Source organism: Mustela nivalis (assembly GCF_964662115.1).
Source record: "Mustela nivalis genome assembly, chromosome: 6".
In the NCBI taxonomy this organism is placed as follows: Eukaryota; Metazoa; Chordata; class Mammalia; order Carnivora; family Mustelidae; genus Mustela; species Mustela nivalis.
The window spans coordinates 86,165,019-86,188,719 of record NC_139025.1 but is presented as its reverse complement, the minus strand read 5'-3'; the positions used below and the strand labels follow the sequence as shown (position 1 = coordinate 86,188,719).

Sequence of the window (23,701 nt, the reverse complement as noted above, 5' to 3'; positions counted from 1 at the left end):
TATTTTTATTAAAAAACCAATAAAAATAGATAATTTTATATTTTTAAATTATTCTGAATAATAGAATATTTACAATAGCCATTGTAATATAAAATATTGACATTTGAAATTGATAAAATTTTTGGCTAAAATATATCTCTTGAGACCTTATCTTAAACTTCAAATATCATTAATAAAGGGAATTAGGTGAGTCCTGAAGGCATAAGCTATCTTGGTTTCCATAGGACATTTGACATATCTTGGCATCATTATTGACAATTTGGAAAAATTATCTTTGGAGCATTAGTGGTAAGAGTTTATGTCAAAGGATGGTACCCAAGGAATGCTAAACAGATTTGTTAGCATGGAGACTATGGTCCCTGGTAGCTTACAAATAGATTTTTTTTTCTTCATTCCATCCTATATAATATTCTTATCCTAAATAATGTTCTTATATGTGATTTACCTAACGTTTGGACTAGATAAATCTCTAAAGTAATTCTTTATCTCAGGATTAGATGATAATATTTAGTTGGAACTACTGAAAGTAACAATTAATTGGAATAATTTTGCTGTTCACAAAAGCTGACCTGGTGCTGGTATTGAAGAATAGTGATATTATTATAACATAAAAAGCATAGTCTAGACCAAAACTACTGGAAGAATGGTCTGCAGACTGTTCAACATATGTAAAAGTTCAGAGCAAGCATTTTGAAGTTTTGTTAAGTTTTGTTAACAAATTTGACTTTCCCGCAACATCCAAACACATCATCGTATTTCTAGTAATTTGTTTTTATTATATTTTTTTAAAAATACCAATCAACAATAGGAAAAAAAAAATACCAGTCAACAGGGTGCCTGGGTGGCTCGGTGGGTTAAGCCTCTGCCTTCAGCTCAGGTCATGATCTAAGGGTCCTGGGATTGAGCCCCACATTGGGCTCTTTGCTCAGTGGGGAGCCTGCTCTGCCTGCCTCTCTACCTACTTGTGATCTCTGTCTGTCAAATAAATAATTAAAATCTTTAAAAAACAAAACCAAAAAACAGTCAACAATGGAATGGAAACTTGAAACTCTCACACACCAAAACTAGCTTCTTTCCCATAGACAGTCTGAGAAGCACTGTTCTAGACAACTCTCAGAGTCAAATGATCAGCCCTAGAATGATCAGCAATAATCTGAACTTTGTAGATGGTTAACAGGATGCATGATGAACTATTTTGCTGGTTTTTTTTTTCTTTATGTAATGGTCAAGAAGAGTAACAGTTGGCTTCCTCACACTACTTTCTTTGCTTTGCAGAAAAATTTCTCTAAGAATTATTTTTGTAAGGGGTAACTACAATCTAGCTAAGGAAAAAATTGTTCTTAGGCAGTATCCAGGATTTCTAGTTAAAAGTGTAAAATTGGGGCGCCTGGGTGGCTCAGTGGGTTAAGCCGCTGCCTTCGGCTCAGGTCATGATCTCAGGGTCCTGGGATCGAGTCCCGCATCGGGCTCTCTGCTCAGCAGGGAGCCTGCTTCCTTCTCTCTCTCTCTCTGCCTGCCTCTCAGTGTACTTGTGATTTCTCTCTGTCAAATAAACAAATAAAATCTTAAAAAAAAAAAAAAATTAAAAAAAAAAAGTGTAAAATTGTTGGGCGCCTGGGTGGCTCAGTGGGTTAAGCCGCTGCCTTCGGCTCAGGTCATGATCTCAGGGTCCTGGGATCGAGTCCCACATCGGGCTCTCTGCTCAGCAGGGAGCCTGCTTCCTCCTCTCTCTCTGCCTATGTGTGATCTCTCTCTGTCAAATGAATAAATAAAATCTTTAAAAAAAAAAAAGTGTAAAATTGTTTTAGTTGGCTTGTTAGGGATTACCAGAAAGATTTGTTTAACTCTTGGATATATTAATCTAACCATGTGGTCCTTTTATTTATGTTATTTCTTAAGTAATCTCACTCAGCACTCTAGAATAACCTGATCTTTTTTGGCTTTTTCAGGTTGAACCAGAGCTATTTAGAAAGCCATTAACAAGTGCAGTCAATGTTAACCTTTATTTATATAGTAATAGATGTCGAGGACTATATCTGATACTGATAACATGTTCAGAATTAGAACTTGAATTGCTATCACAAAGGGGAAAACATCACTCATTTGGATAAGCAGAAAACTCCATTTATTGTATTACTATACAATTAAATTATAAAATACTATTTGTTTTTGTTAAAGATAGAAATGGAGCATTTCATTTATTCAGTTTTCTACCAGACCCTATCTAGAGATTGGGATATAGTGGATAGTAATATTTTGTGCCTTTGTGGAGCTTACTTTATTGGGAAAGACAGATGTTAAGCATTTAATTGTCACAAAAGAGAAAGCAGGAAAGTATTGAGTTGTGTAGGAGAGAATACATACAAGGAGGACTTAACCTAGGCTAGACAATCAGGAACAGATATAGAGGAGAGAAAATGTATCAAGTAAATAAATAGGAGAAAATGTTAGTCTCCTTTGTGGTATAAGAACTCCTAATTAGAACACTGAAATGCCATTTTTGTATGAAATTAAAATTGGGTATTTTCTATGAAATTAGTATTTGGGAATAACTACTAGCATTTTAAATTTGTACAACACTCTTAGAAAGCAAGTTGTTGCTTTTTAGAGTGATTTAGGGTGATTCAGTCCATTAGGCGTCTGCCTTAGGCTCAGGTCTTGATCCCTCGGTCCTGCGATTGAGCCCTGCATCAGGCTCCCTGCTTCTCCCTCTGCCCCCTGCTGCTCCTCCTGCTCATGCTCTCTCTCTCTTTCTCTCTCTTTCTCTGTCAAATAAATATATAAATAAAAATCTTCTAATAAAAGGGCAATTTGTTACTGTTTAACATAATTCTATTTCTAGGACTTTATTTAAGGGAGTAATATGAAACATGAAAGGTTGTGTGCATGAAGATATTTGTTATAGAAATTATTGTAATGGGGCAAAGTAGAAGCTGTCTATCCAAAAAATAGGGAGTAGCTAAATGATGGAAGATTTCTGGGTGGAATATTTTTTACTTATCTAAAAATAATAACGAATAACCAGCAACATGGAAAAATGAATGATGGACAATTAAGTGGAATAAAAGCAAATTTTCTTGTGATTAAAACTTTATAAAATGATAAAAACCCCTTTATCTGTGTAAAATGATATATGTTCTTTTTTTTCCTTAAGGAAAAAATATATGTTGCACTGTTAATGATGTGGGATTTTTTTTTTTTAAAGATTTTATTTATTTATTTGACAGAGAGAAAGATCAAGGTAGGCAGAGAGGCAGGCGGGGGGGGTGGGGTAGCAGGCTCCCTGCTGAGCAGAGAACCTGGTGCGGGGCTTGATCCCAGAACCCTGAGATCATGACCTGAGCCAAAGGCAGAGGCCCAACCCATTGGGCCACCCAGGTGCCCCTGATGTGGGATTTTTATTGAGCCATTCCCCTACCTTCTTACTACTAGAATTATCTACATTATATCTGGTCTTATAAGACCCTCCTAAAATACAAATACAGATTTGACCATGTCATTCCCTTGCTTACAGCTCTCCCACCCAACACACATACATTTACTATCAGGTAGATTTAAAATTAATTATCTTAACATTTAAGACCTGTTAAACCCTTTTTTCCAAGCTCCTGTCTTGTCTGCATCCCTATAAACTTTAAGTCTCTGTCTTTGCTTAAACCATTTTCTCTGTCTAGAATGTCCTTCCTTTCCCATTCTCTACCGGATATCCGGATATGTCTATTCCTCCTTCAACGCCACACTCAAATGTCATACTTTCTTGAGATCTTTCCTTCTCATCCCTTTTCCTTTTTTTTTTTTTTTAAGATTTTATTTATTTGACAGAGAGAGAGAGAGATCACAAGTAGGCAGAGAGGCAGGCAGAGAGAGAGGGGAAGAAGCAGGCTCCCTGCGGAGCAAAGAACCTGATGCAGGGCTTGATCCCAGGATCCCGGGATCATGACCTGAGCCGAAGGCAGAGGCTTTAACCCACAGAGCCACCCAGGCGCCCCTCTCATCCCTTATCTTACAAATTAATTTCTTTTGCTTACTTTTTAAGTCTTCCCAGTAAAGTCCTTATAACATTGTATTATAACAGATACATATTTTTTCAATGCAGAAACTACATAAAACTCCAGTGATTTTTCTGGCCCATAAAAGACAGTAAGTGAATAGAAATTGGTTAACTGTTAATGCTTTTAATTTGTTACAGGGACATTTATGCAATGAGCCTTTGGATATGTACAGTTATTTACACAGCCAAGGGATTGGTGTTTCACTTGCTCAGTTCTATATCTCATGGGCTGAAGAATATGAAGCTAGAGAAAACTTTAAGAAGGCAGATAAGATATTTCAGGAAGGAATTCAACAGAAGGCGGAACCACTGGAACGACTACAGTCACAGCACCGGTAAACTTCTCTAGAGCTTATCTTCACTCTTTAAAACTAATAGATATAAATCATTGGTTTTGCATCTGAATAAAATGTTCTCCATGGATTGGCAAGTTTCCTTAGTTTTATTTTTAATTTTTTTAAATTAAATTTTTAAAATTAAATTTTTTAAAAGACCAATTTATATTTAACATATAGTAAAATCTACTCTTTGTTGTACAATTCTGTAAGTTTTCGCAAATGAATGGAGACCTGTAACCATTACCATGATCAAGTTCCGTCACTCCATAGAATTTCCTTATGCTCTCTGCCTTTGTAGTTTAACACATACTCTCATTACCAAACCTTGGCAACCATTGATCCTATTCTCCAGCTCTATAGTTTTGCCTTTTCCATAATATCACATAAATAGCATCATTCACTGTAGCTTTTTGAATCTGACTGCTTTCATTTTAGCATAATGCATTTTGGTTGTTAAATTGATTCTGCTTTAAAGATAGATATTCTGAATTCAAGTCTTTGTCAGGTATGTGACTTGTAAATCTTCTCCCAGTTTCCCTATGGTCTATTTGTTCTATTAATAGTGTGATTATAGAACAAAATGTTTTAATTTCGCAGAAGTCTAACTTACTTACTTTTGCATGGATCATGAGAACTCTGTGTAGTGGAAGGTTGCCAAAAGTTTCTCCTATGTTTTTATCTTGAAATTTCAAGAAAAAAAATTTGAGTATAGTTTATACACAACATTGCATTAGTTTCAGGTGTATAGTATAAGGATTGGCTAAGTTGATAAATTAAGCTGTGCTCATCACAAGTGTAGCGCCCATCTGTCACCATACAAAACCCTTACAGTATCAATGACTTTCTTATGCTATTATTCTTATTCTTTTATTCCCGTGACTTATTAATTCCATAACTGGAAGCCTGTGTCTTCTCTTTTTCACTCATTTGTCCAGCCCACCCACCCCTGTCCTCTCTGGCAATCAACAGTTTGTTCTCTGTATTTATAGGTCTTATTCTGCTTTTTGTTTGTTTAAGTCTGACTTATTTCACTTAGCATAATAGGCTCTAGGTACACCCATGTTGTCACCAGTGGCACCAATTCATGCTTTTTTTATAGCTGCATAATATTCCATCGTACACGTGTGTGTGTGTGTGTGTGTGTGTGTGTGTGTGTGAGAGAGAGAGAGAGAGAGAGAGAGAGAGACATACACACATAAGCACACAATATCTTCCTTATCTATTGAGAGGCACTTAGGTTGCTTCTATATCTTAGCTGTTGTAAATAATGCTGCAGTAAGCATAGGTGTTAGGTGTGCATATATCTTTTTGAATTAGTGTTTTTGGGTTTTTTTGGGTAGATACCAGATAGTGGAATTATTGGATTATATGGTATTTCTATGTTTCTATGTTTAATTAAAAAAAAAAAAGATTTATTTATTTACTTTAGAGAGTATGGGTAGGGGCAGAGGGAGAGAATCTTTAAGCAGACTCCCCACCGAGTCCGATATGGGGCTCAGTCCCGTGATCCATGAGGTCACAATATGAGTTAAAACCAAGAGCTGGATGCACAAACAACTGATCCACCCAGGCGCCCCAGTCTTCAAGTCTTTGTTGTTTTACTTTTATATTTAGATCTCTGATCCACTTTGAGTTAATTTTTGTAGAAAGTATTGATCAAAGTTTTGTTTTTGTTTTTGCATACAAAATTCCATTTGTTCTTGTACCACTTGTTGAAAAGATTTTCTTCATTGAACTGACTTTGCACCTTTGTCGAAAATCATACTCGACATTAAAAAAAGTATTTGTGTAGGTTTATTTCTGTTATTATCTGTATATCTGTTAATTAGTGTATATACCACAGTATCTAGATTACTGTAGCTTTATAGTGAGTCTAGAAATCAGGTAAATAGGAGACCTCTAACTTTGTTCTTCTTTTTAGGTCTTCTAGTTCCTTGGACTTTCTGTAAAAGTTTTAGAATTAGCTTCTGGGATTTTGATTAGTATTGTGCATAAACTTGGTATATTTCTCCATTTATTTAGATCTTTGATTTCTTTGAGTATGCTTTTATAGTATTTGTCTTTTGAGGAATTGACTCATTTCATCTATGAGTTTAGGAGCATAGAGTTGTTTATAGTGTTTATTTTCCTTTTAATGTCTGTATGTTATATAGGTATCTCTCCCCTTTCATTCCTGATATTCATAATTTGTGTTTTCTCTTTTTTCCCTCAGTCTAGCTAAAAGTTTATTGATTTTATTCATCTTTTTTTTTTAAGACTTTATTTATTTATTTGATAAAGACACTGAGATCATGACCTGAGCCGAAGGCAGAGGCTTAACCCACTGAGCCACCCAGGCGCCCTATACTCCACAAATTTTGATATAATACTGTATTTTTCATTTTCATTCAGCACAAAATATTTTAATTTCACATATGTTGTTTTTTTGACTCAGGTTATTTAGAAGTGTATTAATTTAATGGGAAATGTTTGGAGATTTTTCAGATGTCTCTCTGTTACTGATTCCTAGTTTAATTCCATTAAGGTCAGGGAACATTTGTATGGTTTCATTTGTTTTTAAGTTTTGTTTTATGGCCCAGAATATGTTCTGTTGTCAGTGAATATTCTGTGGACACTTGAAAAATATGTGTTTTCTGCTGTTCAGGGGTAGAATGTTTTAAATGTTATGTAGGTCAAGTTGATGGATAGTCTGTTCTGGTCTTCTGTTTCTTTGCTGATTTTCTGTCTACTTGTTCTATCAGTTACTGAGAGGAGAATTTTGAAGTCCTTTTTATTATGAATTTGTCTATTTTTTTTCTCTTAAGTCCTATTTTGTTTTGCTTTACATATTTTGAAATTCTGAAGCATGCACATTTATAATTGATCCCTCTTTCATTATACAATGTCTATCTTTATCCCTCGTCATACACGTTCTGAAGTCTCCTTGGTCTGATACAGAGGAAGGGAAGCAGGCTCCCTGCTGAGCAGAGAGCCTGATTCGGGGCTTGATCCCAGGAATGACCTGAGCCAAAAGCAGAGGCTTAACCCACTGAGCCACCCTGGTGCCCCCTTAGTTTTTTTTCATCTGAGAATGTCTTCATTTCATCCTCATTCCTAAAGGATATTTTTGCTGGATGTAGAATTCTGGGTCCACAGTTCTTTTGTTGTTGTTGTTGTGTTTTATATTAAATTTTATTTATTTGGGAGAGAGAGAGCACAAGTGGTGGGGAGGGGCAGAGGGAGAGGGAGAAGCAGATTCCCCAATGAGCAGAGAGCCTGACACAAGGCTCCATCCCAGGAGCCTGTGATCATGATCTGAGCTGAAGCCAGCTGCTTAACCGTCGGAGCCATCCAGGTGCCCCTCAACAGTTCTTTTCTTTCAGTACTTTAAAGATGTTGTACTGTTTTCTGGACTCTGTGATTTCTGATGAGAATGGTTCCTTCTCTATATGTAATATGTTGATTTTCTCTGGGTGCATTTAGGATTTTTTTTTTAAGATTTTATTTATTTGACAGAGAGAGAGTGCATAAGCAGGGTGGAGGGGTAAAGGGAAAAGCAGACTCCCCGCTGAGCAGAGTGCCCTCCATGGGACTGGATCCCAGAACCCTGGAATCATGACCTGAGATGAAGCAGACATTTAACCGACTGAGCCACCCAGGCACCTCTAAGATTTTTTTCTTTAACATTATTATTCAGAAGTTTGATTATGATGTGTCTCTGTGTGATTACCTTTGCATTGAATCCATTTGGGGTTTACTGAGCTTTTTGAATTTGTAAATGTGTGCCTTTCCCAAAATTTGAGAAGTTTTCAGCCATTATTTATTTCTGCACTTATATGTCTTTTTCTGAGACTTCAGTTACACATGTTAGACTTTTTGATATTATTCCATAGGTCCTTGAAGCTCTTTTTTATTGTTTTGTTTTTGTTTTTATTTTTTTAATTTACTTTTTTTAAAAAAGATTTTTATTTATTTATTTGTCAGAGCACAACCAGGGCGAGCAGCAGGCAGAAGCAGAGGGAGAAGCAATCTCCCTGCTGAGCAAGGAGCCCAAAACGGGCTCGATCCTAAGACCCTGGGATCATGACCTGAGCTGAAGGCAGATGCTTAACCAACTGAGCCACCCAGGCACCGCCCTTGCTTTTTTTTTTTTTTTTTACTTTTTTAACCTTTCTTTTTTCTGTTCTTCAGAGTGACTAATTTTTGTTGATTTGTCCTGAGGTTTATTTACTCCTTCCTTAGCCATCTCCATTCTGATCCAGTAATTTTTTATTTCAGATTATGTGTCTTTCGGTCTAAATTTTCTATTTGATTCTTTTTTATAGTTTTTGTGTCTCTGCTGAGAACTTCTGTCTCTCTATTCATTTCAGATATTTTTACCTTTATCTCCTGTAGTTATAATAGCTGCTTTTAAATTTCTGTCTGGAAATTCCCAATACCTAGCTCATCTTGATTTTGATATGTGTTGATAGCCTTTTTCTTTGAGAATTGATCACATTTTCCTGGCTCTTTTTCTGTCAAGTCGTTTTAGATTATATCCTGGACATTTATCCCGTTACTATGTTATTAGACTGAGTCCTGTTGGTTAATATTCTCTGGGGAATCTGATATTTTTGTCTTAGCAGGCAACCAACCTTCAGATATCATAAGTTCTTTTTCATGTGGGTGGTGGTTCCATTGGCAGTTCAATTTTCAAGACCTTTGGGTCTATCCCATGTGTAGGCTGCTCAGTGGTTAGTCTAGGACTTGGCCAATGGTTTATATCATAGTTCAGTTCTCAAAGCCTTTTCTGTGCTGCTTTGGGCCTGCCTTCTGTATGCATAGCTCAGGAGTGAGTCCAAGGCTTGTGCCCGTTCATGTAGAGAGTTAGGAGATACCCTGCTTCAGCTCATCCTCTCCAGTATCTTTTCCACATTGGTTGGCCCTCAGAGTCCCCTTTTCCCAGTACTCTGGCCAGAAAGATGAGGTTTTAGCTTCCCACACCATTGTTGCAACAATTTAAAACCACAATAGAAAAGAGAAGAAGAAAAAAAAAACAGGAAACAACCCTGTGTGGGTTGTTTCTTCAAGTTTGACTCCTCTCTACAGTCTACTTGCTTTTGTTTACTTTTCAGAGGCCTCAGTTGCTTTTTTTGTATTTTGTTTAGAATTTTTAATTTTACCCAGTAAGAGAGAGGCGATCACAGGCTTACTTCTTCTTGGCCAGCATTTGCAGTTTATTCTGCTTTTTTACCCTTTTGATAATATGTAAAATTTCAGCAGCAGCACAAAATTTAATCTTCAAACTTCTGCGAGCTTTGCTAAATTAAATGACATGTGGAATACAACTTCATTTCAGATGGGTTGGGAAAAAATGATATGGGGGTGAGCAATGTGCCTAAAGAGAACAAGAGATATAGGTGGTGATAGAATAGATGTGGCAAGACATTAACAGTTGCTGAATCTAGGTGAAGAGTATATGGATGCTCATTTACTCTTCCAACTTATTTTGTAAGTTTAAAAAGTTGGTGGGAACTCTGACCTTAATACATTCTTTAACCTTAGTCACCCCAATCTGATCCTGAGATCAGCCTAATGGTGCTCTTCAGAGTATGCCAATTGGTTGAGCCTTGGACATTAAAGGGGAATTAAATCATCCTATTCCAAACTTTCTCTGAATTCAAGGTAGCTTTGTTTATTCCTGAGAGAATAAACACTTTCTTTGGGCTATTTGTCTATATTTCTTCTCCCTTGTTTTAATAAATCAGAAATTTTTATTCCAATGAGTAGTCTTCATCTCCTCCAAAAGTTAATTATCCATTCTCTTAGACAATTCCAAGCTCGAGTGTCTCGGCAAACTGTGTTGGCCCTTGAGAAAGAAGAGGAGGAGGAGGTTTTTGGATCTTCTGTACCACAACGAAGCACACTGGCAGAACTAAAGAGCAAAGGGAAAAGGACAGCAAGAGCTCCAATCAGCCGTGTAGGAGGTGCTCTTAAGGGTAAGTTTGTTAAGTGTTATTATGGGAAACTCTTAGTCGCGGGCGGTAGGCAAATTATGTAAAGAGATAATGTATAAATATATATGTGGACACTGTCCTAGTTTTCTGAATACTAGGTAGCAAAAAGAAGGAAGTCTTCAGAGAGCTGAGATTACAGTATGCAGTAAAAGCAAAACATGTCAGCAATTTTGTGTCTTAATTAAGAAAAACCTAATATATAGGGAGCATCGAGAGTTTCTGAGTTTGAGTTGTTCGGCTAATTTATCTTCTTTAGATTCAGCACATTTCAGCTGATATCCATTGAGAGAAAATTTTAAGTTGACAAATGAAGATTTAGGTTAGGGCAGTCTCTGAGAAAACTAGACAACGTTAGAATGATGATTGAAGGAAGATGTAGAATTTTTTTTTCCCGAAGATTTTATTTATTTATTTGTCATAGAGAGATAGAGAGAGTAAGCACAAGCAGGGGGAGTGGTAGGCAGAGGGAAAAGCAGGCTCTCTGCTGAGCAAGGAGACCAATGTGGGGCTCTACCCTAGGACCTTGGGATCATGAACTGAGCTGAATGCAGACATTTAACCATCTGAGCCACCTAGGCGTCCCTCTTTTTTTTTTTTTTTTTAACATATCTATAAATAAAAGACTGTAGGTGAGGGAAAGGAGGGGGAGAGTATAACAAACAGAATAGATTAAAAAGTTAGTAATTTGATTCATGTAAGGTTTTAAAAAAATTATTGTTTTAAAAAATCTCTTTGGGCGCCTGGGTGGCTCAGTGGGTTGAACCTCTGCCTTCAGCTCAGGTCATGATCTCAGGTTCCTAGGGTAGAGCCCCTCTGCTCAGCAGGGAGCCTGCTTCTCCCCACTCCCTCTCTGCCTGCCTCTCTGCGTACTTGTGATCTCTATCTGTCAAATAAATAAATAAAATCTTAAAAAAAGAAAAACTTTGTTTCTATGGTAGTAGGGGTAATCTCCTTGGCTTTAGGAAGAATTAGGTATACCTTACTAGCACCGCAGTTGATAATTAAAGATTTTACATGAAGTTTTAATATTTTTCTCCTAGCTCCAAACCAGAACAGAGGACTCCAAAATCCAGTTCCTCAACAGAGGCAAAGTAATTCCAGAATTACTATTTTTGATGAAAATGCTGATGAGGCTTCTAGAACAGAGTTGTCTAAGCCAACAGTTCAGCCATGGATAGCACCCCCTGTGTCCAGGGCCAAAGAAAATGAGCTGCAGCCCGGCCCTTGGAACACAGGCAGACCTTTGGAATACAGGGTAAGGACTATTATAGCCAGTGTACTTGCTAACATAACAAAGACTTCAGATTTAGTGTAGAGGAGTATTTTTAGTGTCTCTTTTAATTCTTCCTGAATGATTAGGCATGGTCTGCATATACTTTGTCAGAATGGTAATTATCATTTTCTTCTTCATCGCCAGCCTCGTGGTGGTACAGCTTCTGTGATCACTGTACCCCCTCTGCTTCCCAGTTTTACTCCATATGTTGAAGAAACTGCACAACAGCCAGTTATGTGAGTTTGATTTCCTGATGTTTTGAGGGGGTAATTATTAAGAGTGAGCAGGGGCCCCTTTATTCTGGTTCCCAAAGGCATTTCCTTCTTTACAGTGATGAAAGTAACAAAGAGAGAGTGTGTGTGTGTGTTTTAATGTCTTTATTCTTTAGAGTATATTAGGACTAAAAGACCGTTTGGTAAATTCTTTTTAAGAAATAAACTTTATAGGTTAAATTTAGATTGCTATAGTCAAAGATAATCCCTTTGATTTAAGTGAGATGTTCTATTTTTGTTTTGACAGTAATTAGAGATTATGATAGTTTTTCCTCTTACCCTGCTCTTTCCTTCTGAATATCTTTTTCTTTTTCTTCCTAACCCTTAGTATTTCTGTTATAGGAAAAAGAATGATAGGTGATACTTAAATCATTAGGCAGTGTGAGATCTAGTCTAATACACACTGCAGAGCTTATAATACTAGGTTCAGATTCTGTGTCCCAGTTCTCAGTGCAAGAGTTTTCTCTTAACTTATCTGTAACCCATCATCCCTACATGCTAGGTACGGTAGGAAGGCAAAAATAGATAAGATTCATAACAAAAATTTCTGCCTAATAAGTGCTCAACACAGGGGAGGATATTATTAGGAAATTTCTATGAGGGGCACCTGGGCGGTGCAGTCAATTAGGTGTTTGGCTCAGGTTATGATCTCAGGGTCATGGGATCATCTGAGTACAGAGTCTGCTTGAGACTCTCCCACTGTGCTCACTCGCTCTCTCAAGCAGATGAATAAATCTTTTAAAAAAAGAACAAAAGAAAAAAAATCCCATGAGCCTTTAAAAAAGATTACCTGAAGAAATTGCTAGCACACATTTGTGGATATTTAATTTTTCTAATGTTTCAGATCACCTGTAAGTACAATTATGGCAAAATAAATATAGTATAGAAAATGTTGAACTTTATTTTTATTTGAACTCTTCTTCATGGCTGTCTTATTTGACCTATCTGCAACACTTTTCTTTAGTTTGTGTTTTCTTAATGATGTGTTCCAGGGTCTCTTCATAGATTAAAATAATCAGCGAAAATCTTTAATAGGAGTTGCAAATATTTCCCCCTAATTTGTTGCTGCTTTCGATCTTGTTAAGCAATAACCATTGCCAATATATTTCTAATTCCTATATAGATTTAACAGTCTTCTTTATGGTGTCTGTGTCTCCATCATTCTTTGCTGGGATTACTACAACCTACCTAATCTTTCTACTTCTACTGTGACTCATCCCATTCATTCTTTATGCTGTCACAGGTCTGCATTGCAAATCTGATTGATTCATTTTCCTGATCAGAATCCTCGCTAGGTCCCCATAACCTTTGTGATGAAACCAGAACTCCTTAAGATTAATTATGAGACTGTTCTTGATGTGGCCTCTGCTAACATCTCCAGTTTCCTCCCCAACATATAGTCAAACCAGATTGTTTGCAAGTCCCTGAACTTGTCTAGAGCAGCTACCATTTGGACGTTTGGGTTGTTTTTAACTTTTTGGCTAATTATAAATAATGCTTCTGTGAACATTTGTGTATATGGGTTTTTTTGTGGACATATGTTTTTATATTCTATGAGTATATACCTCGAAAGGGAATTGCAGAGTCATATAGTAACTCCATATTTAACATTTTCAGGAACTCTCCAATTGTTTTCCAAAGAGGAAAACAATTTGTTTCCAAATTGCCATAATGAATAAGGGCTCCAGTTTCCCCACATCCTCACCAACACTTGCTATTTTTGTTTTTTGTTTTTGTTATTGCCATCCTAGTGGGTGTGAAGTGGTATCTCATTGTGGTTTTGCTTTTTTCTAATGATTAATGATGTTGAACATCTTTTCATGGGCTTATTGGCCATTTGTATTTCTTTGAAGAAATGCCTTTTCAAATCCTTTGCCTATTTTTCAATTGGATTATTTGTCTTTTTATTTATTTTTTATTTTTATTTAATTTAATTTTATTTGTTTTAAAGATTTTATTTATTTATTTGGCAGACAGAGATCACAAATAGACAGAGAGGCAGGCAGAGAGAGAGCCGGGGAATCAGGCTCTCTGCTGAGCAGAGAGCCCGATGCAGGGCTCGATCCTAGGACCCTGGGATCATGACTTAAGCCGAAGGCAGAGGCTTTAACCCACTGAGCCACCCAGGAGCCCCTCTTTTTATTTTTTTAATAGATTTTATTTATTTATTTGAGAGAGAGCACGAGTGTGAGTGGGGGGTGGGGCAGAGGGAGAGTGAGAAAATCCCAAGCGGACTCCCCACTGATGTCTTAGCCTAAGGCAGGGCTTGATCCCATGACCCTGAGATCACACCCTGAGCTGAAATCAAGAGTTTGTCACCCAACCCACTGAGCCGCCCAGGTGCCCCTGTCTTTATTTTTGAGTTGTAAGGATTTATATATTCTGAGTACAAGTCTTATCAGATATATCATTTACAAATATTGTTTCCCATTCTATCAGGTGTCTTTTCACTTTCTTTGTTTTTCTTTTCAGTTTCTTGGTGTTACCTTTTGAAGCCCAAAAGGTTTAAAAATTTTGATGAAGGGGCGCCTGGGTGTCTCAGTCATTAAGTGTCTGCCTTCGGCTCGGGTCATAATCCCAGGGTCCTGGGATCGAGCCCCACCTTGGGCTCCCTGCTCAGCAGGAAGCCTGCTTCCCCGTCCCCCACTCCCCTTGCTTGTGTTCCCTCTCTCGCTCTGTAACTCTCAAATAAATAAATAAAATCTTTTTTTTTTTTTAAAGGTTTATTTATTCATTTGACAGACAGAGATCACAAGTAGGCAGAGAGGCAGGCAGAGAGAGAGAGGAGGAAGCAGGCTCCCTGCCGAGCAGAGAGCCCGATGCGGGGCTCGATCCCAGGATCCTGGGACCATGACCCGAGCTGAAGGGAGAGGCTTTAACCCACTGAGCCACCCAGGCGCCCCAAATAAATAAAATCTTTAAAAAAAATTATTTTTGATGAAGTGCAATTTATTCTTTTCTTTTTTTTTTCTTGTATTTTTGGTGTTGCCTAGCTCAAGATCATGAAGATTTACTCCTGTGTTTTCTTCTGAAAGTTCTATAGTTCTAGCTCTTACATTTAGGTCTGTAATCCATTCTTAGCTAATGTTTGTGTCTGATATAAGGAAGGAGTCCTACTTCATTCTTCTGCATGTGGATATACAGTTGTTGTTTGAAAAAACTTCTTTCCTCATTAGATGGTCTTGGTACTCTTCTTTTCATTTCTTTTTTTTTTTCCAGAGAGGGGTTCAGGAGGGACAGAGGTAGAGAGAGAGAATCTCAAACAGGCTCCATACCCAGCACAGAGCCTGATGGAGAGCTCAATCTGACAACCCAGCATGACCCAAACTGAAGTCAAGAGTCAGATGCTTAACTCTCTGAGACACCCAGATGCTTAACTGTCACAAATGGTCTTCGTACTCCTGTTGAAAATCAACTGACCATAATATATTCTTGAGACTTTTCTATCGCATTGATCTACTTGTGTATCCTTATGCCATATCCTTGATTAATGTAGATTTGTTGTAACTTTTGAAATCTAGAAATTTGAGTCTCCCAACTCTCCCAACCTAGTTCTTCCATTTAGACTGTTTTGACCATTCTGGCCCTTTGCAATTCCATCTGAATTTTAGGATCATTTTGGTAATTTGTGCAAAGTAACCAGCTGGGATTATGTTACAGATTGTGCTCTAAATTTGGTGTTCAATTTAATGAATATTGCCATCTTAATAATACTAAATCTTTTGATACATGGACATGGAGTATCTTTAATTTATATCTTCTTTAATTTCTTCCAACAGTTTATCATAGTTTTTAGAATATAAGTTGTGCACTTTTTTTAAAAAACAAGTAGATGTTGTTTTTTTGAGTTATTTTAAGTTTATAGAAAAAGTGTACAGAAAGTACAGAGTGTTCCCATATACTTCCTCCTCCCCCACCCTTTACACAGTTCTCCCTATTAACATCTTGCCACCAGTGGTTCTTTTGTTGTAATTGATGCACCAGTACTGATACATTATTAACCAATGTTCATAGTTTACATTCGGGTTCATTCCAATGTGTTTTACAGTTCTATGGGTTTTTCAGGTGTCCATCATTACTTTGTCACATAAATAGTTTCAGTGCCTTAAAACTTAATTCCACCTGTTCATTATTCTTTCCTCAAGTCCTTGGCAACCACTGATCCTTTTATGTCTTTTTATTTCTACATTTTCCAGAAGTTCTAGAGTTGGAAATAAACAGTGTGTAAGCTTTTCAGACTGGCTTTTCTCAGTAATATGCACTTAAGCTTTTTTCATATCTTTTTTGTGGCTTAATAGCTCATTTATTTTTAGACTGAATGATATTCCATTGTGTGGATGATCATCCATTTATAGGAGGACATCTTAATTGCTTCCAATTTTGGCAATTATGAACAAAGTTGCTCTAAACCCTTGTGTGCAGGGTTTTATGTGGACATAAGTTTTCAACTCATATAGCTGGATTATATCAGAAGATTCAGTTTTGTGAGAAAGTGCCAAACTCTCTTCCAAAGTGGCTATACCATTTTTCATTCATTCATACCTCCACATCCTTGTCAACACTTGGTGTTGTCAATATTTTAGATCTTAAAGATGTATGGTGGTATCTCATTATTTTAATTTGTAATTTCTTGATAACATGTGATATTAAATATCTTTTATATGCTCATTTGCCTTCTGTATATCTTCTTTGGTGTTTGTCTATTCACACTTTTAAAAATTTATTCTGAAGTACTTCACTCTTTTTGGTGCTGCTGCCAATAGAAATGTTTTCTCAATTTCTTTTCCATTCATTACAAGTATATAAAGCACAATTGCTTTTCATATATTGGTTTTATATACTTCTTTTTTGGTGAACTCATTATTTGCCCATTAAATTTTTATAGATTCTTAGGATTTTCTGTATATAAGATCATGTCATCTACAAGTAGAGATCATTTTACTTCTTTTCCCACCTGGATGTTGTGTTTCTTTTTTTAGTTATGCTTTATTTCTTTTTTTTTCCTGATTGCCCTGGCTAGAAATTCAAGTACAGTTTTGAGTAGAAGTGGCAAGGGTGGCACAGTGGGTTAAAGCCTCTGCCTTCGGCTTGGGTCATGATCCCAGGAGTCCTGAGATGGAGCCTCAGTCCCACATCGGGCTCCCCTCAGCAGGGAGCCCGCTTCCTTCTCTCTCTCTCTGCCTGCCTCTCTGCCTTCTTGTGATCCTGTCTGTCAAATAAATAAAATCTTTAAAAAAAAAATGGACATTCTTATCTTGTTCCTGATCTTAGAAGAGAAGCATTCAGTCTTTCATCATTAAATATGATGTTTGTGTGTGTTTTTTGTAGATGTCCTTTATTAGGTTGAACAAGTTGAGGAAGGCTTTTAGGTATGTAGATGTTTGGTCCCTACCATTAAAAGTTCTGATTTAGTAGATCTGGGTAGGGACCAGATGTCTGGGCTTTTTGTTTGTTTGTTTGTGTAGATTGTATTTGTTATTTAGAGGGAGTGTTAGCAGAGGAAGAGGGAGAGAGAGAGAATCTGAAGCCAACTCTGCACTGAGTGTGGAGCCCGATGTGGAGCTCCGTTTCAGGACCTGAGATCATGACATGAGCTGAAATCAAGAGTCAGATGCTTAACTGACTTAACCAGGAGACCTGGGACCAGATATCTTTAGCTGTGAAAAGGCACATAAGAAAATAAAAGGTAGGGGCGCCTGGGTGGCTCAGTGGGTTAAGCCGCTGCCTTCAGCTCAGGTCATGATCCCAGGGTCCTGGGATCGAGCCCCGCATCGGGCTCTCTGCTCAGCTGGGAGCCTGCTTCCTTCTCTCTCTCTCTGCCTGCCTCTCTGCCTGCTTGTGATTTCTCTCTGTCAAATAAATAAATAAAATCTTTTAAAAAAAATAAAAAAGAAAAAAAGAAAAGAAAAGGTATATAAGTAATTTTGTCCATTGCCAGGATTGAGAATATCTGCCCTATTTTGCTTGAAGTATTTTATGCTTATTCTTTTCAAACCTGTGTTATCACTTTCATTCTTCCCCTTCAGCTGAGAACCTTGAACTTCACATTCCTGAATGTTGTATTCCTAACTCTAATTATTTTTGGCAATAAACAGTAGCAAATGGGCTATATTGAGTAGGTTAATTTTTTTTCATACACTGGGTTTGATTAAGATATGATATTCAGATCTGTTTTACCTATAAGGAATATAAGCTATTTGATGACCCTAACTTATGGCTAATTTCATTCCTCATCATAACAGAGTAATACTCAGAACATAATTGTTGATAATTCACATAAATTATTTTTTAGCCTCTTTTCTCCATCTTTTTTTTTTTATTTTTTGAAATCAATTATACATAGTCTTACTACTGACATTGTCCCTGTGTTCTTTCAAAACATGTAAGAAATAACTCATTTGACCTGTATAGTGAATAATAATTATTTTGCTTCTTTAGGACACCATGTAAAATTGAACCTAGTATAAACCATATTCTAAGCACAAGAAAGCCTGGAAAGGAAGAAGGAGATCCCCTGCAAAGAGTCCAAAGCCATCAGCAAGAGTCTCAGGAGAAGAAGGAGAAGATGATGTATTGTAAGGAGAAGATTTATGCAGGGGTGGGGGAGTTCTCCTTTGAAGAGATCCGGGCTGAAGTTTTCCGGAAGAAATTAAAAGAGCAAAGGGAAGGTATGTGTATTTTTCTAGTTCACAGCAAAATTTCTTAGGAATTGTAATCTTTGTCCCTGCCCATTATTTTCGCAAGCATTCCCTCTAGTCCAGTGAAGCAGCTCTGATCATGGTCACCAGAAACCTCCTTTTTGCCAAATCCAGTGGCCATATTTCAGTCATGATCTTTTTTCCATCTTGGCTTCACTTGACACAGTTGAGGAGATACTTGTTTATGAAATGCTTCTGTTGGCTTTTCCTTTTTGTGCATTCCCTCTCAGTTTCCTTCACTGCTATTCTTATCAAAGACATCTTCCTAAAACCCAGAACAGAGTCTTGGAATATTCCAATTATCTTTTCTTTCAACAACTATCACTAGATAATAGATTAAATACTGTTTACAAGATGGGGATTCTTGAATTTATATCTCTATCCCTGACATTTCACCTGAACTCTAAACTTCCATTTAGTTACCTGTATCTATTGGCTATTCCAACAGATGTTTCTAAAAATTGTTTTTTAATTTTTTTATGTTGTTAATCACCATACAGTACATCATTTGTTTTTGATACAGTGTTTCATGACTCATTGTTTGCATATAACACCAGTGCTCCATGCAATCCGTGCCCTCCTTAATACCCATTACCAGGCTAACCCATTCCCCTCACCCTCCAATAGACATTTTTAAACTCAACGTAGCCAGAATAGAATTATTGATTTCTGCCAAAAACTACACCCCAACACATGCACATACCACAGGCTTCCCCATTTCAGTAAAAGGGAACAATATGCACCCAGTTGATTCAAACCAAAAAAAGCCAGAATTCATCTCTGATCCCTCTTTCTGTACCATTCCCCCATATCTAATGAATAAGCCTATCAACCACACCACCAAAAAAATTCCCAAATCTTTCATTTATACTGTCCTCATTATTAATCCAAACCTCCATCATTTTTTAAAATATTTTATTTATTTATTTGATAGAGATTACAAGTAGTCAGAGAGGCAGGCAGAGAGAGACAGAGAGAGAGAGAGAGAGGAGGAAGCAGGATCACCGCCGAGCAGAGAGCCCAATGCAGGGCTTGATCCCAGGACCCTGAGATCATGACCTGAGCCGAAGGCAGAGGCTTTAACCCACTGAGCTGGCCAGGCACTCCCTAAACCGCCATCTTTTAGTTAGACTATTGCAGCTAGACTTTCTGTCTTTAGTCTGGCCTTACTGTAGTCCATTTTGCTCATAGAAGATGATTTTTATAAAAAGTCCAGGTCCTGTCATTACTTAAAATTCTTCAATGTTTTCTCATTGTCTTACCATGCAGTACAAACTCTACCCACACATGGTATTAGCCACATAATATTATATATTTTATATATTTATATATATATATATATATATATCACATAATATATAGCCACATAAAATGGCTCCTGCCTACCTCTCCAACCTCATCTTTTACTTTTCTCTTCTTACTTTGCTACAGTCATACTGGCTTTCTCTGGAACTCACTTTTGAACATAGTGATCTTGTTCGTGCATTTGGGCCTTTGTGCCAGGTTTGGCCTAGAATCTTTCCCCAGATCTTTATATGACTGGCTCCTTGTCATTCAGGTTACAACTTTATGAATGTCGTTCTCTTAAAATGATCTTCCCGACTTACCCATCTTAAGTAGCTCCTGACCTCCATTCTCCTACTCAGTCACACATTCTTTTATCACCTATTTTATTTTTAACACTGATTTCCTTATTAATTTGTGTGTCTGCATGTCTCCCCTAAACTAAATATTAGTGTCACATGGCCAAGGACTTTGTGTTATGTACCAGTGACAAGTAAATGCTCTGAATTGTGCTTGGTACATCATAGATATTCTGGTTCTTACTGATTAAATAAATGAAAGAATAGAGACCTAGACCTCAAGTAGAGGACTTTGGTCCATTTATATTAATCTCAATCTGTAATATTAGCATGCATGTTGAGGCCATGAGCTCCAAAGACATTTTTTGACAGAATAAATTGCTATGAGGACTAATGCATCAGCCAACCTTACTGTTTCTAGCTGAGCTACTGACCAGTGCTGAGAAGAGAGCAGAAATGCAGAAACAGATTGAAGAGATGGAGAAGAAGCTAAAAGAAATTCAAACTTCTCAGCAAGAAAGAACGGGTGATCAGGTCATTTCTCTCTCTCTTTCTCATTTTTTTTTTTTTTTTAAAGATTTATTTGTGTATTTTAGAGAGAAAACATGCAAGCAGAGAGAGGGACAGAGGGTGAGAGAAAGGGAAGGCAGATTTCTCACTTAGCGCCGAGCCCCGTGCAGGGCTCTATCTCACACCCTGAGTTCATGACCTGAGGTGAAATCAAGAGTCACATGCTTAACTGTGCCACCCATATGTCCCCATTTCTCTTTTTTTTAATATAGAAAACTATGCTTATTGAAACAAATTTAAACAATATCAAAGCATAGAAGATAAAAATCCTTCTAACCCCCATTCAGAGTTTCTGGTAGTTTCATAGCTATTAGTAGCAACAAAGTCCAGCAGGAAAGTAATTTAACAGGTGACCTCAAATGGAACTTGAGCCACTAAAAGCAATGCAATTTATTGACTTCTTTTTATTCTAGTCATGTTACATGTCACCCAAAGAAATTTGGTATATGCTTGGCACTGCTCAGTTGAGTACAACAGAAACAGCTTATACTAGGAACGTAAATTATTAGATAGAACTTTTATAGCAGAGATATTTTATATGGTTAGTGGTTATCTACGCAAAGAGTATGGTAAACCTAATTCTGGAACTAAAGCTTGAAAATAGGTAGGATTTTTTAGATAGAGGGACACATTCATTTTGTTTATTTAATGCAAATAGCATGAAGAGAAGATGCCTACAAAGGAGACAGCTGAACTGCAAATTGCTTCAGGGTCTCAGGAAGTACCAGGAATGGCTCTATCCAGTTCTGTTTGTCCAATAAACTCTTGTGCCAGGTAAGACCACATTTGGTGAAAGGGATGATGCTTATAGGAGGGCACTTAGAACCAACCTTTTACTCTAATGACTTGGTCTTTTATAATATCAAGACATAATATCTGCAGATCTCTGTCACAGCATAAGTTCTAGTAATGATGAGGGAAGACAGAGTACTGACTTTTTTTTTTTTTTTTTTTGGTTAAAAAAAAATACATGTTTGGGGTGCCTGGGTGGCTCAGTGGGTTAAAGCCTCTGCTTTCAGCTCAGGTCATAATCCCAGGGTGCTGGGATCGAGCCCCGCATTGGGCTTTCTGCTCAGTGGGGAGCCTGCTTCCCCCTCTCTCTCTGTCTGCCTCTCTGCCTATTTGTGACGCGGGGCTCAATCCCAGGACCCCGAGATCACAACCTGAGCCAAAAGCGAGGCCCAACTCACTGAGCCACCCAGGCGCCCCTCAAATACAATTTTTAAATTAAAAACACATTCTTTAAAGTGGGCTCCGTGGATCCCAGCATGTGGCTTGACTTGAACTCATGACTCTGAGATTAAGATCATCGCTGAGATTAAGAGTTGGACACTTAACTGACTGAGCCACCCAGGCACCTCTCAAATATAATTTAAAACCACCCATTTTTACCACCAAGAGATTATTGCTATTAACATAAGTATATTCCTATGTGTTCTGTTTTTTGTTTTATTTGATAAAAATGAGAGCTTACCATTTTGTTATCTGCTTATATTGTTAATGTTACAACATCTATTATCAAATATACTTCTATAAAGGATTTTAATGACCGAAGGAAGGTTTTATCTTCTTAAAGAATTTAGATTGACAGTATTAGAATTTTTTTTTTTTTTATCTTAGAGAGAAGAAGATTGTATTTAATAAAAAAGCCTCTTGGACTTATAAGAATTAAGTAATTCTTTTTGTGGGTACTTAGGACATGTCTTAAAACAAGTTTCTTTACAGAGAGACTTCACCTGAAGAAAACATTTGGCAAGAACCTCATTCTAAAAGTGAGTTGCATTTGACAATGTCATGAAAAACTTACCAATAACAAACACATTATGTAATATGTGGTAAATATTTTTCTTAATTATGGTAAAGGGAATTGTAAGAAGGCAGAGGGGAACTAAGGTAGTATCATATCTTTGAGTTATGGAATTCAGTTATAAGCATGTAATTTGAGATAGGGAAGACATTTAAGAGTATTTTTGTTTTTATAAGATTCCATGGTGCTTTGAAATGTTTAGTTTAAATGTAAATTTAAATTTATATTAACTACTGAATATCATCTTCCACCTTAGCAGTGTACACTCAGCTAAACCTATCAGTAGTATTTAGCAGCCAAGAAAGTGTTTTTTCAGAAGAAAGAAAAAGAAATATCTAAAACTGAAGCAATTTAGGGGTACCTGGGTGGACAAGCGCCTAAGTGTTGCCTTTGGCTCAGGTTATGATCCCAGGCTTCTGGGATCAAAGACTGCATCGGGCTCCCTGCTCATTGGGGATCCTCCTTTTCCCTCTGCCTCTCCTCCTGCTTGTGCCCTCTCTCTCTCTCATATAAATAAATAAAAATTATTTTTTAAAAAATTATATTCAAATTTATTATCTTTTTTAAAAGATTTTATTTATTTATTTGACAGAGAGAGAAAAAGAGTGAGGAAGCACAAGCAGGGAGAGTGGCAGGCAGAGGGAGAGGGAGAAGCTGACTCTGCATGGAGCAGGGCGCCTGATGCAGGACTCAGTCCCAGGAATCTAAGATCATGAACTGAGCTAAAGGCAGACACTTAGCCGACTGAACCACCCAGGCACCCCAAATTTATTCTCTTTTCATTTGAAAAATACATTAAACGTGGTAAAACATAACTATCTACCTGTTAGTAGTTTAAAAAATATATAGGATATGATTAAAACCCCAACTCTAACCACCAATTTATAGGAAATACAAAGCCTGGAGGAACATGTTAAGCAACACAGGAAGATGTAATTGGCAAAAAAAATCCAGGCTTATTGGGCAAACAACCCAGTTTCTTCAACAGAAAATTACTAAAACAACAACAAACCCTAAAGAATCAAAGTGATTTAGGAGACGTTTCAACCAGTCACAATATATGAATCTGCTTTCTCAATTCAGACTTTCTAAATAATTTTGGTAAAAAGCGAATCTTCTGATTGGATATATGAT

General features: G+C 37.1%; 1 protein-coding gene across 1 annotated transcript in view; it reads left to right on the top strand.

The window, feature by feature from the left end:
• Nucleotides 1-23,701, top strand: part of BUB1B (BUB1 mitotic checkpoint serine/threonine kinase B) — a 47,179-nt gene that overhangs the window by 8,916 nt on the left and 14,562 nt on the right. The window contains exons 5-12 of the mRNA XM_082735560.1: nt 4,190-4,386; nt 10,177-10,346; nt 11,405-11,619; nt 11,782-11,873; nt 18,348-18,577; nt 20,612-20,724; nt 21,419-21,534; nt 22,486-22,532. Of these exons, the coding sequence (XP_082591686.1) occupies nt 4,190-4,386; nt 10,177-10,346; nt 11,405-11,619; nt 11,782-11,873; nt 18,348-18,577; nt 20,612-20,724; nt 21,419-21,534; nt 22,486-22,532 (1,180 nt within the window). The remainder of the gene's footprint in view (nt 1-4,189; nt 4,387-10,176; nt 10,347-11,404; nt 11,620-11,781; nt 11,874-18,347; nt 18,578-20,611; nt 20,725-21,418; nt 21,535-22,485; nt 22,533-23,701) is intronic.